At 39.3% G+C, this 19,412-nt stretch overlaps 2 protein-coding genes across 5 annotated transcripts in view; one reads left to right on the forward strand and one right to left on the reverse strand.

Moving 5' to 3' along the window:
• The window catches only part of adrb1 (adrenoceptor beta 1), a 43,716-nt gene extending 42,149 nt beyond the window's left edge, over positions 1-1,567 (forward strand). Inside the window, exons 3-4 of the mRNA XM_063072002.1 lie at positions 647-693; positions 1,554-1,567. The gene's annotated coding sequence lies outside the window, so the exon portion shown is untranslated. The remainder of the gene's footprint in view (positions 1-646; positions 694-1,553) is intronic.
• The window catches only part of ccdc186 (coiled-coil domain-containing protein 186), a 114,989-nt gene that overhangs the window by 35,405 nt on the left and 60,172 nt on the right, over positions 1-19,412 (reverse strand). Inside the window, exons 7-14 of one of the 4 annotated variants that reach the window (XM_063071996.1) lie at positions 14,671-14,775; positions 13,598-13,696; positions 10,925-11,011; positions 8,355-8,497; positions 6,291-6,546; positions 3,990-4,179; positions 3,614-3,697; positions 885-923 (exon numbers count right to left, since the gene is read on the reverse strand). In XM_063071996.1, the coding sequence (XP_062928066.1) occupies positions 885-923; positions 3,614-3,697; positions 3,990-4,179; positions 6,291-6,546; positions 8,355-8,497; positions 10,925-11,011; positions 13,598-13,696; positions 14,671-14,775 (1,003 nt within the window). Of the gene's footprint in view, positions 1-884; positions 924-3,601; positions 3,698-3,989; positions 4,180-6,290; positions 6,547-8,354; positions 8,498-10,924; positions 11,012-13,597; positions 13,697-14,670; positions 14,776-19,412 lie in introns of all 4 variants that reach the window. The other 3 variants (XM_063071995.1, XM_063071997.1, XM_063071998.1) reach the window with 3 other exon arrangements.

Genomic DNA, 19,412 nt, shown 5'->3' on the forward strand with positions numbered 1-19,412 from the left:
ATATAAATAACGGATGGGGTACGAGGGGGAGGTGGGGCATTAGCGGAAGTTAGAGAAGTCGATGTTCATGCCATCAGGTTGGAGGCTACCCAGACGGAATATAAGGTGTTGTTCCTCCAACCTGAGTGTGGCTTCATCTTTAGAGTAGAGGAGGCATGTCAGAATGGGAATGGGATTATGTAATTTGCTGTAAGCAAGTCAAAGACTGAGAAAGAGAGATGGGGTTAAGGAAGATAAGAAAGTATCAGCGCACCGCATTTCCAGAAAAACCCAATTCTTAGACTGAAGCTGAACCTGAACCTGAATATAAAGTGACTATTCTGAATTCAATATTCTCACTTCTCATACTGAAACCAGCTTAATATAGAGTGACTTCTGAATTCAATATTCTCACTGCTGATACTGAAACCAGCTTAATATAGAGTGACTTCTGAATTCAATATTCTCACTGCTCACATTGAAACCTGCTCAATATTTACACCAATTTTCCTGTCATTTAAGATCTAATTGGTGTCAGGTTTATTAGCATATTTGTACTACACTTCATTCGTTATCAACTGTGTTTTCATTCTAGCAATATGGAGCATCTGCTCATGCTGATTACTTTAACTTGCTTATTTTTATTCATGGGCTATGTGTATTACAGGCACGGCTGCTTCTCATTTCTTATCTCCAATTCTCACGAAGATGGTGGTGAGTCATCTTGAATTTCTATAAATACATAACGAGGAGACTCCCACAGTGATGCTTTTAGCAAATAAGGCCAGAGGAGTAAAACTTCAACAATCTGGTATTCAACTGTTAAGATAATGGTTCAAGATTCTATACCCCGCGCTCCCTTTCAACTCACCGGACTCTGTTTCCTATGTTCTTTATAAACTCACCAGTTTCACGCGACAATTTATTATACTTCTTTGTAACATCTAAAAAAAATGAATTCAAAGTGTGATATTAAAAGCAGTAATATCCTATGTGTAGGAACCATGCATCTGTTCTCAATCTGCATTGTATTCTGTGTTGTGCGCTTATTATGGTAACTAGTCACAGGATAGGGGGCGTGGTAAAAGTGAAGAGAATAAGTTTCGTTTTCAGGCTTTGTTCATTGCAGTTCGTAGTAGCCCACAACTGCCAGAAATTGTATCTTTTGCCAACTGCTCAATAACGCTCATTTAAGCTTAGCTTACAGTTGGGTATGCTTCAGTTTCATCGCTTTAAGATTGCATGTTTGCTAATTGGTAATAAAAGGATCAAATACATATCCTCAACTTTTGGAGCAATAATAATTGGAGAGAGGGTGCGATACACAAGTATATCAAATCCATAGGGTCACCAAGAGCCGCAATTATTTTGTTTTGTTTTGGTTTGACTGCTACACTATAGTAGGAGAAATTTTGCTAGTCTAACACCACCAAAGTGCTGTGGGTATCAAATGATTGGAATTTCACTATTTTAAATCATTTGGATGTAAGGCAATGTACATTCAAGTTAGTCATACAAATCTGAAAGAGTACTTCAATAAAATGGTGTTACATGATATACTTGTTCTTCTTCAGGTATCAGAAGTCAAAGTTTGGTAGATCTGAAAGAAATTTTGAGGAATTGCTGAATCGGATATGGTACAGATATCTGCCAAAATGTACTGATAGCAGTGGAAGGGAATGCTTAAGTGTTTCCTAGAGGTTGCTGAAATTGTCAGACAGGCAAGTGGAGAACATCAGAATTGGAATCAGAATCAGGTTTATTATCATCAACATGTGATAATAGCGTGAAATTTGTTAACTTAGCAGCAGCAGTTCAATGCAATACATACTCTAGCAGAGAGAGAAAAAATAATAATAATAAATAAAATAAAACATAATAATAAAGAAGTAAATCAATTTGCATCATATATTGCATCAACTTGTAAATGATAGAGAGGCTTTCAGGAAATCAATAGATAAAGCCACCATAGAGTACCAAGCTGAAAAAGGGTTTTAGGCCTGAAATGTTAACTCTGTTCTCTCTCCATGAATGCAGTCTGAGTTGCTAAGTGTTTCCAGCTTTTTTTGTTTTTATTATGAAACGGAAAGTCTTTGATCTGCTCTGTGACTACAGTATTTGTGTGGTAGACCTCCTACTAAGTGGACAACTTATTGACACACTAATGTAGGGTGATGGCACTGTGCTCCCTACTTTACAGTAATGTTGATGAATTAGAATATATTGATAATGCAACAGCTTGCTGGATTAGCTTTGTCTTTTCTTTTATAAACAGAGCAACTCGGGGACTTTTGAGACTTTATTTACCGTGCCCATGGTTTGTCCTTCATCAAATTATGGTATTGCTTTGCACTGCTGTTATAATTATGTGGTTCTGTCAGTGTTAGTCTTTGGTTTGTCCTGTTTTCTGTGATATCACTCCGGAGAAACATTGTATCATTTCTTAATGCATGCATGCATTTCTAAATGACAATAAACGAGGACTGAGTGTTCTCACAATCTGTCTGGACAATCCTTCCTTTCTACCAGCTAAGAACCTGCCCCAGGTCTATGCTACAAATGCTTAGCTTGAAGACAAGCTAGTCCCAGTGCAAAGGGATGCTTTTTGGACTTGATTTAGATGTCATCCCACCCACCCCTGAACAGAAATCAGAACAAAGATGGGAACGCTGCCATGGACGGGCCCAAGCCCAGCTGTGACAAGAGGAGGGTTGGGCATGGAGCTAGCAACCCCACCCCATATAAACCCAGAGCTACAAAAGCAGCAACAGAAGCTCTCAAGACCTCATCTCCAAAACAGAAAGAATCTTCACCTCAGAGACATACAAAGTTGTGTGGTGAAAGCAGAAACCATAGGGCTGATTACCCTTCTATCACCCAGGACCACCACCATTGGAACATGGGACGTAAAGACCACGTATGAAAGTGGAAAGACAGCGCAAGTCGCAGCTAAAATGAACAACAACAATCTGAGCCTGCTCAGCATCAGCAAGAGAGAGAACCTGGATAGAAAAGTACAAGGCTACATGTTTCACAGAAAATTTCTGTTAAACACAACCGTTTTAGAAGTTCATTACAGAAGCTGAAGGAAGCCAAGAACAGAAAGTAATTTTGTAAAATATCAAAAGCATATAAACAACTGGTAATGGATGGCGAAAAGGAAGCTCAGAATAGTCAAAGCAGCTGAAAGAAAATAAGAGCTTACTAATAGCCACTTATTCATCTTTGTTCTCTTCTACCTAAAGATATATTTCTGCATGAAAAATCTGCAATACAGTGGTCATTCTTCCTCTGAAGTAGCTAATTTTGTTCCTCAGAAGCTTAAATTCAGCATCCAAACAGTTCAAACTGTTCTTCAGCCTACTGAAATACAAAATGGGTTCTATCCAATCATTTCATTGAGTTCTCCAGTATCCAATCATTTTGTTGAGTTCCCATCCAGTGAGTTCATTGAGTTATCATCAGACATCAGGCTAATCTAATGAAGGCAACCGTATGCAACTTTGATGTCTCTCTATTTTCAGAACACAACATTACAGGTGGATGTAGAAATATTTATTACTTTACTAGTTGTGTAATTAACTCTATATTGTTCTTTAAATTGAAGTAATGTGGTATTTACTTTTTTGTTTACCTGATGAACTTGAACGACTTCCCATGCTGCTCGCCTCTTTGCTGTCACAGTTTCCATTTTCCATTTGTTCCAATCGTCGGCGTACTAGAAAACATTCACACAGGCTGTTAAAAATTACGTCTCTCGGCTTGGTCTAAAATTACACTAATATTATGGTAAGTTGATAATTTCTCTGAGTTATTTATTTATATTTAAACAATGCACTTTTTTCACCTTAGCTGAAATCAGTAAAAAAAAAATAACAATGGCATTAAATTATCTCTGAAATCTGTTTGGCAAATGTCAAGTAGTAATTATACAAATCAACGTTATGTTTTGCAACTACTAATTTGTAGAAGTACACTTTATATTGTCAATCAGAATAATTCCTACACACCTTGCTGAAGCTGTTTCGTGAGGTCCTTAATATTGGTTGCTTTTTTTCGTTTCTGTGTGGCAAGTTCATCTTTCAGCTCCTCCACTTGTAAATTCAGCCTACTCACTTCCTTTTGTTCACTGATCACCTCGTTCTGCAGAGCTTTCACGTCTTCTTGCCGTAGTTGCTGTTCTTTCTGCAATCTGTCCATCTGTGTACAAACCAATGCACGTAATGATTGATACTAAACTGCTAACAGTTGATTTGTGCAATTTCTGTTAATATTACAGTACTGTGCGAAAGTTAGGCACATATATAGCTAGGGAGCTTAGGCCAATTGCACAGTACTGCAGTAATTTTATTTATTGCACGGTATTGCTGCCACAAAAAAAACAAATTTCATGACATATGAGTGATGACAAACCTGATTCTGATATGGGTCTGTGTGGGAAAGGGGTAGGGAGAGGGGAATCATAGTTGGGAAAAGGGGAAATGAGAGGGTATAGAGCAGGAAGCACCAGAGAGCCATTCTGTAATGATCATTAAGCCAAATATTTGGAATCAAATGACTCTGCCTGGCGACTCAGGGCTGGGTGTGTCTGCACCCGCCCCACCCCTGCCCCTGGCGCTCTTTGTCATCAATCTCACACCTGTCCCATGGTGCTCAACCCTCGTCATTCCCAACATCCTTTGCTCCAGGCAGATTTACAAACTTGCTCTCTGCTCTATGTAGACAAATACAGCAGTACTGTAAAAATGTCTTAGGCACCCTAGGTATATATATGTGCCTAAGACTTTTGCACAGTACCATATACAAGTGAATAAAGCCAAGTTTCACAACATCAGCTTTTCTTTTAAAACGTTACTATTCTAAATGAAGATTTTTCTTTTGAACCCAAATGCATCAAGCACCAATGAAAATCTCACATTAGTGGAAAAGCAGAAGCAGGCTTATTTTATGTGTGGATTTCATTGTAGCAGTCATAGTGATTTTAGACTTGAATAATTATCCATTTATTCTCTCAGGGAATTTTCAACTTGCTGTTATCTTACATTCACTTCAATAATATAATAAAAAGTTGGGATTTTATGTCCCATGAGGTAGATCTTCAAGCAAACTAAATTATAAGCAGACTCCCAACTGTTTTCTGGAAATATTTTATATTCAAGTATAACTGTCCTCGGTCTTAGCTTCTTGCCTCTAACTCACAGAATGACACAATATGGGAGCAATCCACCTAGCCCACTGGGCCAGCTAATGAAATTCAGTCACCGCTCCTTCAATAAAGGAAAGACAGCAAAGGATTACGTAGATAAATGAATGACAGGTGGAAATCTGTCATGGTCTAACAGAATGGCAGAACAGACACCAGAGGATAAAAAGCTTACCACAAGTGAAATAACCTGATTTTTTAAAATCCAGCACCAGAAATGAAAACAGAATCTAGCTCAAATTCCCACAAGGACACCCCAGTGCACATTTCCAAGCTCTTCCTCAGCAATGTGTATTGATTTCAATTGTATAAAAGCTCAGAATATTCTTCCACACTAACTACCTTCATAATCACTTTGAATAAGCTAAGAACTACTTCATTTTAAAATGGATTTCTTTTTGCTATTCTTGTGGAGAGCAGAAATTATATTTTCCATAGTGGCACTATGGTAGCACAGTGGTCAGCACAATGCTATTACAGCTTGGGACATCAGAGTTCAGACTTCAATTCCAGTGTCCTGTGTAAGTTTGTACATTCTTCCCATGAGCGCATGGAAATCATCCAGGTGCTCCGGTTTCTTTCCAGTCTGTAGACATACTGGTTAGGTAGGTAATTCGTCATTGCAAGTTGTCCTGTAATTAGGCTCGGGTTAAATAGGTAGGTTATTGGGTGGTACAGCTCACTGGGTCAGAAGGGTTTAATCTTCTGACCCAACTGTTTTATCTCTAAGTAAAAGAAATTATGCACTGTATATTTAATCAGGCACCTGAAATGGAAAAAAAAAGAAATTTATTAACCAAGATAAATGTAACTCTTGGTCAAGAATTACCACTAACCACCTTAAGATAATGTGGAAATTTCATATAGTAAAGAAACTCTAAAAATATTTGCTAGAAATGAATTTTTTCATCAAGTCATTAAGTTGTTATTGATCAGAAAGTGAAGACCATATAGTTGCCCTGTGTATATTTTATATACAAGAGCAAAGATACAGAAAAAAAATAAACATAGCATTACTCAGCAATACCCAAATGTAGACAGCAACCAAAGATCAAGGAAAAATCTCTATGAACTTCAACAAATGAAGGCATTTTTTTCCCAGTCTTACCAGCTCAACATTGGTCTGTCCCAACTCTTCAAGCTGCCCACTCAGTTGCCGTTCATGAATACTTAGTTTGTCAAGCTGAGTCTGCAGTGTATTGTTCTCAGACTGAAGTTGTGCATTTTTGCTTGTCAGTTTTTCTGTGAATACAAGCAACTCAGATTCTTTTCTACGACTCCCTTCAATATCCTCTTGCAAATCCGTAATGAGCGAACTCAAGTTGTCAACCTCTTCCTTCAGCGACTGAATCTCTTGTTCATTTCTGAAATGTAATCAGAACAGATTATTATTCTGTACTGGTTTGCTCTTGTAGAAAATAATTTTAAAGTTGTAAACAATCTTGCCTACTATACTTCAGAACACAACAAGCAAATGTAATTATGATACAAGTAACAACTAAATGGCTGAGAGAACTCAGCAGGTCAAAAAGCACCGGTGGAGGCAAAGGAATTGGGTTGTTTTGGGTTGAGAACCTACATCAGGACTCAAAATCAGAATCAGGTTTGTTATCACCAATGTTCCCTCTAATAATTTTTTACAGCTGCGCAGACCAACCATTGCTCTGAGAAGGAAATTTTTACCCAGCCTGTAAACTGAGCGACACATTAAATGTTAACGTTACCATTATATAGAAGAAAATTCCAGCTGCACGGCAACAAAGGCTACGTGCGTGGGGACATTTCAGTTACTGCGCGACCACGCACCTGTGTAGCTTAGAGGGAACAGAGGTCATCACTGACATATGCAATGAAAATTGTTGCTTTGTGGTAGCAATATATTGGACATTACAGTAAGTTATAAAATAAATAAATAGTGCAAATGCCCAAAAATGAGGTAGTGCTCATGGGTTCATGGACTGTTCAGAAATCTGATGACAGAGGGAAGAAGCTGTTTTTAAAATGCTGAGACTGAGTAGGTAGAGGAAAAATAGTAGGTATATAGAAGTGACAGGGAACGGGTGATGTTAAAGATAGAAGATTATAAATGGAACCAGACTGATGGGGAGTTGGCGGGGGCAAGAAAACTGGGAACATAGGGATGACAGGCAGATCAAGCCAATTAGGAGAGGTAAAGGAAGGAGTGTTGAGACAAAAAGTGATAGGTAAAACAAAACATAAATGAGAAAAAAAAACAGACCCCATGAGGGGTGAAGAAAGGAAAGTTTAGCCAAGGGAAATGAAACCCAGGTAGATAGGTATGTGGTGATGAGCAGATGGAGGAGGTGATAAGTCTGGGAAACTGACAGGGGGGCAGTGGTGGGGGTTATGGTAGACAACGTGAATGAAAGGAAAGAGATTACCCTTTGGTGAGAACAGGGGAAGTAACTCAGGGGAAGTGGATTATCTGAAACTGGAAAATTCAATAATGTGGGCTACCCAAGGCTACCATGTGAGATGCTGTTCTTTTAACTTGTAAGTGGCCTCACATAACAGTGGAGAAGCCGAAGCAGACAGGTGTGTGTGTGGGAATGGGAAGAGGTGTTGAAATCACATGCAACCAGAAGCTCAAGATGGCCGTTACAATTGTGCATGCTCTCCAGGTTCTCAAACCAAAATATTGACCATCCTTTGTCTCCGTGGATGCTCCTTGACAAACTAAGTTCTTCCAGCAGTTCATCATCTTCTGCACCAGATTCCAGGACCTGCAATCTCTCATGTCTCTGTTTTAATTTTATCTTGGTCTTTTCTAAAAATAATTGCTACAGAATATTACAATAAACAAAAAACAAGTTGTAATTTTTTTTAAATGACTTGTCTATATTTTAAGTCACCTAATAAGCAGCACCTTGGTGATGGCAGTACAATCTCACTGACAATATCAGCATGAAAAGAATAGCTGCTCCATCAGTTCTGCTCCAAATTAATGACAAGACATTTCTCAGTCCCTAAAAGTCGCTGCCACTAGCAGTCATTTTATCTCCCACGAAAAAGAACAAAAGGACAAAAATAGGCACAGAGAGGAGGAAATGCAAATTCTTGTCAGACATGAGTACAAGAATGGTTAATACAAAAGGAAATTATTGAAAAAATATATATTTTATTGCAACAAAAGAAAAAGCTTGATCCTTACCCTTCAAGTTGTTCTTGCAACTGGTTTACCAACTTGACGCGCTCATGCAAAGATTGGCATTCTGCTTTTTGTCGGTTGATTATTTCTTTGTACTTTGACAGTTCATCTTCTGTCCTCAGTCGCTCATCTTCAAGACATTGCACCTACAGGAGGATGGGAGAAGCCAGAATAACAGCATTACCAGAACAAATCCACAAAACTACACCAATTTTTGTTGAATGATAATAATAAATAGCAGATGCTCGAGAGAACCTGAATCCAACCACAGAGAAAAATATGCTCTCCAGCAGATTCCCTATGGCTTCTGTAGTTAATTCAGAAAAACATATTTTCAAAAGCATTTATTTCTTGATTTCCTCTTTTAAAGAGCAATTGGCTTTTAGAATCGCTATTGATGTACATAAACAGACGTAAAATAGAACAGAAGGTAAAAGACATAGGTGAGGCTACATTTGAAATATCATGTTCAGTTTTGGTCACTGTTAAGCTGGGCAAGAGTGCGGACAGGATTCACAAGGATGTTGCCAGAACTCAAAGAACTGAGTTAAAAGGAGAGGTTGGGCAGGCTAGGACTATTTTTCCAATCAATATAAGAAACTGAGGGGTGATCTTATTGAAGTGTATAAAATCAAGAGGGGGTTTAGATAAGGTGAATGCACTCAGCCTTTTCCCCAGGGTTGGGGAATTATCAAGAGCACCAGCTTAAGGTGAAATTAGAGAGATGCAACAGGAATCCGAGGGGCAACTCTTTCACCCAGACAGTGTATAGAATGAGTTTAAAGGAAGAGGTTGAAGCAGTTACATTAAAGCAGGTACATTAGGTACAAAGGCAAAATGACACAACCATGGCTAACAAGAGAAGTCAAGGCCAATATAAAAACTAAAGAGAGGGCATATAATAGAGCAAAAATTAGTGGGAAGCTTTTAAAAACCAACAAAAAAATGTAATTAAGGTAAAGCTGGAATTTGAAAGTAAACTAGCTAATAATATTAAAGAGGATACTAAAGTTTCTTCAGATACATAAGGTATAAAAAAAGGAGTAAGAGTGGATATTGGACGCTGTAAAACAATGCTGCATTTGATGTTGTGTACTTGGATTTTCAGAAGACCTCTGACAAGGTGCCACACATGAGGCTGCTTAACAAGCTACGAACCCATGGTATTCCAGGAAAGATTTTAGTATGGTTAAAGCAGTGGCTGATTGGCAGAAGGCAAAGAGTGGAATAAAGGGAGCCTTTTCTAGCTGGCTGGTGGTGACTAGAGGCGTTCCACAGGGGTCTGCTTTGGGACTGATTCTTTTTAAGTTATATGTCAATGATTTGGATGGCGGAATTCATGGTTTTGTTGCAAAGTTTACAGACAATATGAAATAAGTGGAAGGACAGGTAGTTCTGAGGAAGTAGAGAGGCTCCAGAAGGACTTGGACAGATTAGGAGAATGGGTAAAGAAATGGCAGATGGAATACAGTGTTGGGAAGTGTATGGTTATGCACTTTGGTAAAGAAATGAAAGGGTTGACTATTTTCTAAATAGAGAGAAAATACAAAAAACTGAGATGCAAAGGGACTTGGGAATCCTTATGTAGGATTCCCTAAAGGTTAATTTGCAGGTTATGTCTGTTGTGAGGAAGGAAAATGCAATTTTACCATTCTTTTCAAAAGGACTAGAATATAAAAGCAAGTTTGTAATGTTGAGACAATAAACCACTGGAGAGCTCTCACTTGGAATATTTGTGAGCAGGTTTGGGCCCTATATCTTAGAAAGGGTGTGCTGAAACTGGAGAAGGTTCAAACAAGGTTCACAAAAATGATTCAAGAATTGAATGGCTTGTCGTATGAAGAGCATTCGATAGTTCTGGGCAGGTATTCACTAGAATTCCAAAGAATGAAGGGGTGACCTCATTGAAACATATCAAATGGTGAATGGTCTTGATAGAGTGGAGTGGAGAGGATGTTTCCTATGGTTGGAGAGTCTAAGACCAGAGGACACAGCTTCAGAATAGAGAGGCATCCTTTTAGAACAGAGATAAGGAGTTATTTCTTTAAGCCTGAAAGTGGTGAATCCATGGAAGCCCTGGAGGCAGCTGTGGAGGCCAAATCTATATGTATATTTAAGGTAGAGGTTGATAGATTCTTGATTGGTCAGGGCATGAAGGGGTAGGGGGAGAAGGCAGGAGATTGGGGCTGAGAGGAAAATTAGATCAGCCATGATGAAATGGCAGAACAGACATGATAGGCCAAACAGCTTAATTTTACTTCTAAATCTTATGGTCTTATTAACAACATTTAACAGACATTTCAAGGGATATGGGTCAAACATGGGCAAATGGATTAGTTTAGATGGGAATGCTAGTGACATGGATCATTTGGGCCAGAGGGCCTGTTTCTGAGCTGTATGACTATGAGGCTGGAGAGAAGGTGTGCTGCAAAATGGATGAATATTCTTTATTCAAGTACTCTGTTGTAAAAAGGTCAACTGACTAAAAATAGGCAATAAAGTTTTAAGAGTTATTTTAGAAATCCTACATGAACTTAACAAATGGCAATTGCAAAGTAAAAAAAAGTATTCACCTTTGTTCTCAAAGTATGCAACTCATCCATCCCTTCCTTAAAAGTTTTCTTCAGATCATCAAGTTCTTTTATTTGAGCAAGGTGGATCTGAGGATTTTTTAGTGAAAGAATACACAATATTTATTTCCAAGGCATATAAATACAGCAGATTCCGATTAATTGGGACAACATCAGGAACAGTATATTTTGGTCCAATTAAGTGGCTGCCACAGTTAGCTGAAGTTTCGTGGAAACAGTTAAAAACATAAAAAAAGGCAAACTACTGTTTAACTGAGTAACAAATTACATATCTAAATGAAATACAGAATGAATTAGAACAATAGCAGTACAGCATTATACAACTATAGCCCCTAACAGTGGAATTCATTCAGTGTACACTGCCATGTTCTTTAGATTGATTTTTTTTGGTGTGCCATACTCCGCCAGAGCCTCGGCGACCACTTTTTTCAAGTGGTTGTCTTGGAGAAAAGATTCTGTGAGTGGTCCCCCATGTCCTTCTCATAGCGTAGTTTTTTTTTAAACAAGGCCGAGTTGCAAGCTCGACACTCAAGCCGGCACGGATGGAAAGTGTGCCCGGGAGCGGCCTGACTGGATTCGAACTCGGGAACCTTCGCTCCGGAGTCCGGCGCTGATGTCACTGCGCCACCAGCCAGCCTGATTGACTATAAATGAACAAAATCAGTGCAAACACCTAGTGCAGATAATGTAATGCCTTTAACAACGCTTACTGGTTCCAAGTCCGCATTTTCATTGTAATATTCAAGATGATTGCTGATACCTTCAAATTCTTCGTAGTTCCTAACTTGAGGAAATAGTGAAATTGTTTCATTTTCACTCCCAGCTGTTTCAGGCCAAACTTGAATGCTGGAAGCTGCAAAACTATTCCATTATTGTCTTATTGCTTATTTCTCGCCAACTATCAGTGACAAAAATCACTGCTTTTTGAACACAAATATATGCAAATGACACTATTTAAAAATTGTTTACTCTAGGCATGGCGTAGTGTTTAACAGCTGCACAAGTGCACACAACTGATGCTAGTTAGAAACTTTGGCAACAGTCTCCTGTCCCAATTAAGTGGCATAGTGTCCCAAATAAACAAAGGGAATCCTGGCTATTTTCTCAATTAGTTTTTGCTCTTTAAGAGTTATCCCAAATAAGCAGCTACCCCAATTAACCAATGGCCCAATTAAATGTTATCCACTATATTTCTGAAGAAATCTACAATCACAGTTCTGCTTTGTTCTCCAGTGAGGCCAGTGATGTTGTGGGGATGGAACTGGACTCTCTGATGGTGGTGTCTGAAAGGAGGATGCTGTCCAAGTTGCATGCCATCTTGGACAATGTCTCCCATCCACTACATAATGTACTGGTTAGGCACAGAAGTACATTCAGCCAGAGACTCATCCCACCGAGATGCAACACAGAGCGTCATAGGAAGTCATTCCTGCCTGTGGCCATCAAACTTTACAACTCCTCCCTTGGAGGGTCAGACACCCTGAGCCAATAGGCTGGTCCTGAACTTAATTCCTGGCATAGTTTACATATTACTATTTAACTATTTATGGTTTTATTACTATTTAATTATTTATGGTGCAACTGTAACGAAAACCAATTTCCCCCGGGATCAATAAAATATGACTATGACTATGACTATTCTCATAAGAAAATAAATTACTCAGGCTGCAAGACTTTATTGTAAAACTCTAATATTCATCATTTGACTGTTTGGAAATCCTGGAGCGAAAAAAAAAAACTGCGTGAGTTACTCATTAATAAAAGAAATTCTGTAGATGCTGGAAATCTAAAGCAACACATACAAAACGCTGGAGAAACTCAGCAAGACAGGCAGCATCCTTGGCAATGAACAAACAGTTGATGTTTTGGGCTGAGACTCCCCCTTAGGACTGCAGCATCTGTAGTGATGGGGGGGTGGAGGGTGGTGAGGACGAAGGATTTATCATTGTTTTGAGACAAGGTGCTACATCAGGACTCAAGAGAGGAGGAAAACTTCTTCAAAGTTAGCTTGCTTTGAAGAGATTTCAAAAATTTTCACGGTCCAGCATCTTGTTCATTTATGTGTCTGGAACGTGAACAAGATGCCCAGAGTGAGAGACTGGTATGCAGCCACAGCCAGAGGTCTGGACTATGGGCTGGGTGTATGACTGGAGCTCAGGTTAGGATCTGGAACATTAAAGTCTCAATGGTGCAGGATTATTGAAGTTTTATCGTACGACCTTCTGGACTCATCATTGAATTCACACCTTCAAGAACTCAGTTATTTTTGTGCTCTGCTTCACTTATTATTTCATGCAGTTTCTGTGCAAATTTCAGATTTCCAGCATCTGCAGTATTTTATCTGTAGGTCCTTCCTCCCAACCCTAAATGCATCAATTACAAACTTAACAGCTCAGGTTTCTTAGCTGTAGTCTTTAGAAGTTATCAACATTTGAGGTTTAAAATCCCTCCCAACATCAATTAGTCTTGGAGAATTCTCTATATTGAATTTTGGCTCTAGAAAATATGAACATTTTTAAATCAATTCTATGGAAGTTACTTAGGTTATTTTCTGCATTAACATTCGACTCTTACTTGCATTTTGTGCACTTATATGACATCTTGTAATCTCTTTCTTCTAAATCCTCTAAGTATTATGATGCAGGCACAGCTCACCTCCATTTCATCAGATTTTTCCTGCAAGCGTTTTTCCAGTTCTCCTTTGGTCTCTCGAAGTTTGGCATCTAACTCATTGGACCTAATTTCTTCAGATTCCTTTCAATACAGACAAGATACAGTAAAGTTAAGAAATCAACATGACGTATTGAGGCTACAAGAAACAAAGTTCATCTGGTCAAAGGATAGCTGAATGCAATTTTTATTTTTTCATAAGTCTGTAATAGTAGACACATCAATACTTTTTGTCCAGACTATAGTTTGGCTACAGACCAGTTATTACATTTTGAATCTAGAACATTCCTCACATTAGGATTGGTGAATCATTCAGTTACAGGGCAATGCTACCAAAATATTATACTTTTAATTAATTTATTTTATTTATTTAGTGATACATCACTGAGCAGACCCTTCAGGTCACGCCGCCCCAGCAACCCCCGACAAACCCAATTAACCCTTACCTAATCACAGGACAATTTACAATGACCAATTAACTTACCCAGTACGTCTTTGGACCGTAGGAGGAAACCAGAGCACCCGGGGAAAACTCACGCATTCCATGGGGAGGATGTAGACTTTTTACAGAATGGTGCTGGAATTGATCTCCAAACTCCAAAACGCTAACCACTACACTATCACGGTGCACACGGATTTCATAAATAGGAAGGAGTGCACTTTGAGTAAGCTATTATATTGAACTTTTAAAACCACAATCCATCTTTCATACTTTCCTATTCTAGTACATAATGGTCCTAAAATATTTTCAGTTGCAATGAAAAATACAAGCAATTTAATTTACACATTTAGTTCTTAAATTTAACAGAAAGATTACTGTTAAGCATTTGTAAGAGCCATTAAGTACTTCCATTCTTCACACAATCCTGAAACACCCTGCAGTATGATGCATTCAAATTTATAGCCTGTAAAATACTCCCCGCTGGCTCTCATGCTCTGATTCCAACCAAAGATCAGCACCCATGCTCTGTGTGCCACTACAAAATAATGCTCCAGAAAATGAGAATCTAGTTTAAAATACAAAAAGCAAGTTCTTTTAGCAGCAAACTCAAACCAACCTGATAGGTTTTGATCATGTCTTGACAGTTTCTCCGAATTTGTTCTGTCTCTTCTTTAGCCTGAGTTAGCCTGACTGTTGTTTCCTTCAGTTTTTCTCTTGTTTCCTATGAAGATAGTAAATAAGGTACTGAAATTTAAAATCAATGTTTTGTTGAATGAGCAGTAAAGTTATTTCAAGTCTCCCTCTGCAGAATAAAGACAGAATATAATTACAGGTCTTATCAAAGAATCCTGCCAGTACTGAAGGAATTGAGAGTAATCGGTCATTTATCAGGGTAATCTAATTTTTTCCCAATTCCCAGGCTATTTTTCAAAGTTCTGAAGTTAAGGTTAATTATCATTCAACCATACATAAACACCCATGAATAAGTCAAATGAAACAGTTTTACTCCGGGGCCAAGGTGCAACGAACAGCCATACACAGCACAAGGCACATATTATACAGCAGTAAACATACAATCACACAAAAAATGTACATAGCACAAGTTCCTAAGCGACACGTCCTGTAAATTGATGGTGCATGGGTGTTGTCAGCAAGAGCAAGCCAAAAGTTTTCTTTTCATTCAAGTACCTATCCAGTTTCTTGCTGAAATGTACAATTAAATCTGTTCCCATCTTCCTATGTGGGAGTCTATCTTTGGACATAAGTATTTGTTGTGCAAAAAGGATTTCCTCATGTTGCCTTTACTTTGTCTCAACTCCATGTCAGGGATGTCTCCATGTATAACAAAGAAATAGGCCTTAACAGCTCACGTTTTCCTTAACAACCACAACGTACGCTAACCCCAGTTGTCTGCATTAAGCCAGTATTCCTCTGTGCCTTTTCTGTCTTTTACAGGATAGCCATCATCTTCCATGTGAAAAACTGACTTCTCTGATTTTCTTTAAATTTCATCCTTCTCACCCTAAGCCCATGTCCTCTAATTCTATATTCCCCTGCCTCGGGAGAACTCTCCTACTATCTATGCCCAACATAATTTTGTAAACATCTAAGGTCACCTCTAAGTGAAAACAGACACAGTCTATCCAATCTCTCTTTACAGCTACTAGTTTGAATTCCAGGCAATAGCCTGGTGAATCTCTTCTGCATCTTCTCTATTGCTACCACATCCATCCTGTAGTGTGGGAACCAGAATGGTACACATATTCCAAATGTTGATTAACTAATGTTCTATATAGCTGCAACAGGACTCCCCAACCCTTACACTCAATCCCTCAGTTTAAGAAGACAAACATACCAAATGCCTTCCTCACTGCTCTACGCACCTGTGTAACCATTTTCAGTGAGCTATAGGCTTGCACCCCAGAGTCCCCCTGTACATTAGTTACAGGCAGGACATATAGTGCAAGTAACAGAGATGTTAAGAGTGCTTACTTTCCAAAGCATTACCTCACATTTTCCTAGATTAAATTCCGTCCATCAGCACTCCACCCAACCTTCCCACGAATCACTGACCTACTGTACCTACTGATGACTTTCTTTGCTGCCTATGAATCAACTAGCTTGTATACAATCTGCAACCTTACTAATCAGATCATCCAAGGCAATTACATTTATTATGAACCTTCCCGTAAGACGCAGTGCACTCAGTTATAGTGGATTCTACAGGTTCAGCCAAAGGGGTTATTGTTCTTTTTAAACGTATTTTAATATGATCGCAAGATCCTGCTGAACATTAAGAACTTAAATTGCTGCAAGTCTTCCCCATCAGCAAGATGCTTGTTGGCAGAAGCTGGACTTGATGCATGAGGGTAGTGTGAAGTCTGAACAGCAAGTGACTGTCTTAGTCAGTTTTCTTATGATTGCATGACCCTGTTGGACATTGCTAATGTGGAATGCTGCAATTCACTGATTTCTTGGTGGACCGTAGGGAAGTTGCGTCCCATCAAACGTAGTGAGGACTGGGCCTTAAGCCGTGGTGTTGCCTGTTTATAGCTGTCCAGGACAGAGGCGTTGAAGTGCTCTGCAGTATACAGGCTGGAGTAGGTGTTGCCCCCCCCCCCACCCTAGTGTCTGCTAGGCAGAAGACAAGATGTATTGTGTTCGACTGCAGACTTCTGCAACACTCATAGATTCAGAGTCTTGGACTAAACTGTTTTTTGGGGGGGGGCTGTATTTTACTGATATCTTATATGTGATATGCCTTATGCTGTGTATGACTGTTAGTACTGTGTTTAGCACCTGAGCCCTGGAGTAACACTGTTTCGTTTGGCTGCATTCATGGGTATTCATTTATGGTTGAATAACAATTAAACTTGAACTGGACTATCAAAGATTCCAATGCTGATCCCCGAGATACACAACTTATTACAGATCCAGTCAAAAAGCATCCTTAAAACCCTCTCTACTTTAGCTTCCTAGACCCACATGATGTATGCATCACTGGCCTATGGCTTTCAGGCTTATCGCTACTTCCATTTCTGAACAAGGGGTTAACATTAGCTATCCTCCAGACTTCTGGCACCTCACCAGTGGCTAATGAAAATGCAAAATTCCCTCTGTCAGAATTCCAACAACCTCCTGCCCTGTTTGCTTAGCATCCTGGGATATGGCACAGAAACAGGCCTTTTGACACATACTATGTGCTGAACCATTAATCTACCTGGTGCCATTGACCTGCACCCAGGCCTCAGACCTCCATATGCTTCCCATCCACGTAACTATCCAAATTTCTCTTAAATGTTGAAATCAATCCCGCATCCACCACTTATGCTGGCATCTCGTTCCACGCTCTCACCTCTGAGTGAAGTTCCCTTTCATGTTCCCCTTAAACATTTTACCTTTTACCCTGAAACTATGACCTTAATTCTAGTCTTACACGACCCCAGAGGAAAAAGCCTGCTTGTACTTACCCTATCTACGACCCTCATAATTTTGTATACCTCCATCAAATCTCCCCTCAATCTCCTACATTCTAGGGAATAAAACCCTAACCTATACAGCCTTTCCCTATAACTCAGGTCCTCATGTCCTAGGGATTTATCCACTCTTATGTGCCTCAATATTTCTAACAGTTTCTCCTTCCTGATACAGACATGCTCTAGAGTATCAGCTTAAGGCTGATTTATACTTGTGCATCAACTCGACACCGTAACCTACGCAAGTGGCCGACGCGCATTGTAAACATTTATACTTGTGCGTCGGTGTGTCTGCATTGCTCTGCAATTCGGGCATGTCGCGCATGTGTACACACCTGCCCATGCAAGGCTTCATGCTAGTCTTTCTCGGGGTAAAGTTTACAGCGAGCATCTTTTTTTCGTAAAAGCGAAATGTGTCCTCCATAATTTCGGAGGTCTGCGAAGCTTTATGGAAAGCATTGCAGCCAGAGTTCCTTCCCTGCCCAATGGGAAGCTATTGCAGCGTAGGAGGAAATGCGATGCTACCAAGCAGACCAATCACAGTTGTTCGGTCTGTGTTGCCGCGACGCATAGTTACATTTTGGGAGAGGTGCGCGTCAGGCTACGGCGTAGGGTTCCACATAGGCGCTGCGTAGGGTTCGCGGCGATGCCGAGTTGATGCAGAAGTATAAATCAGCGTTTAGTTTCTTTCAACTCTCCAGCCTCTATATTCTTCTCCCTGCTGAATACCCTTGAGACATTTGGGAACTCATTAAAATCCCCTGGCTCCACACACAGATCACATCCTTGGTCCTCGAGGGGGCTTACTCCTTCCTTAGTTATCCTCTTCTTTCTAACATAGGTCTTTAATCTTTCTTACCAAAATCATTTCATGGCAGGTTTTGCCCTGCTAATTTCTTAAGCTCCCTCCTACATATCCCCTATAAACCTTAAAGGACAAATTTAAGGGCCATTTCTGAAACCTGATATACGGTATGCTTATGCTTTCTTCTTTTCCCTCATCTAACCTTCACTATCCCATGTTAACCAAGGCTCTCTTTGTACCTTACCCTTATATGGACATGCTGAATTTGAATTCTTCAAAGTTCAAAGTGCATTTATTATCAAAGTATGTCTATACAACCTTGAGATTCATTTTATTGCAGATAGCTACAAAACAAAGAAACACCATAGAACCTGTTTATCATCATGCTTTCAAATGCTTCCCATTTGTCAGTTGTTCTTTTCCCCTGCTGCAGCTACCCTCAACCTATTTCCACTAGGTGCTGCCTCAAACAACTGAAATCTACTTTCCCCTAGTCTAGAGCCCCAAATTGAGGACAAATCTTACCTTTTTTTTTCATGACTACCATGAAACTTACCAAACTATGGTTACTGTTCCCAAAAGATTTCTGCCCATACTTTGATTCCTTGTCCATCCTTGTTCCTTAAAGTTTAGTACAGCCCCCACACCCACATACCCTTCAACCTCACTCAGTAAGACTCTCCAATCTGCTTCAAAAATTATTTTGGAACTATATCACAAGCTCTTATGTTCTTTGGCTCTCAACTCTTTTCGACAAGGGGAATGTTTTTCTCTCTTTACTATGATTTACTGCTTTTTGTGATGTTGAGCACCGCTGTAATATTTTTGCTGAAGTTTTCCTGTCTCTTCTCCCACACCTTCTCAATATACCAAACACATCACTCCAGAAATGGACATGAGATTTTAGTTTTGGCTGGATTAGTATTTTATAAATAATACACACAATTTAATTTCTTCTACACTTTGTCTTCATTCAGTCCAGGTCCCATCTGCTCTCTTTCAAACTACTTTCTTAATATGTTTAATGACCTTAAAGATGTAAACCTCTTACTCCCAGTGCATTCTGCAACTTTTAAG

The sequence above is a fragment of the Mobula hypostoma genome, chromosome 19 (genome assembly GCF_963921235.1).
Source record: "Mobula hypostoma chromosome 19, sMobHyp1.1, whole genome shotgun sequence".
In the NCBI taxonomy this organism is placed as follows: Eukaryota; Metazoa; Chordata; class Chondrichthyes; order Myliobatiformes; family Myliobatidae; genus Mobula; species Mobula hypostoma.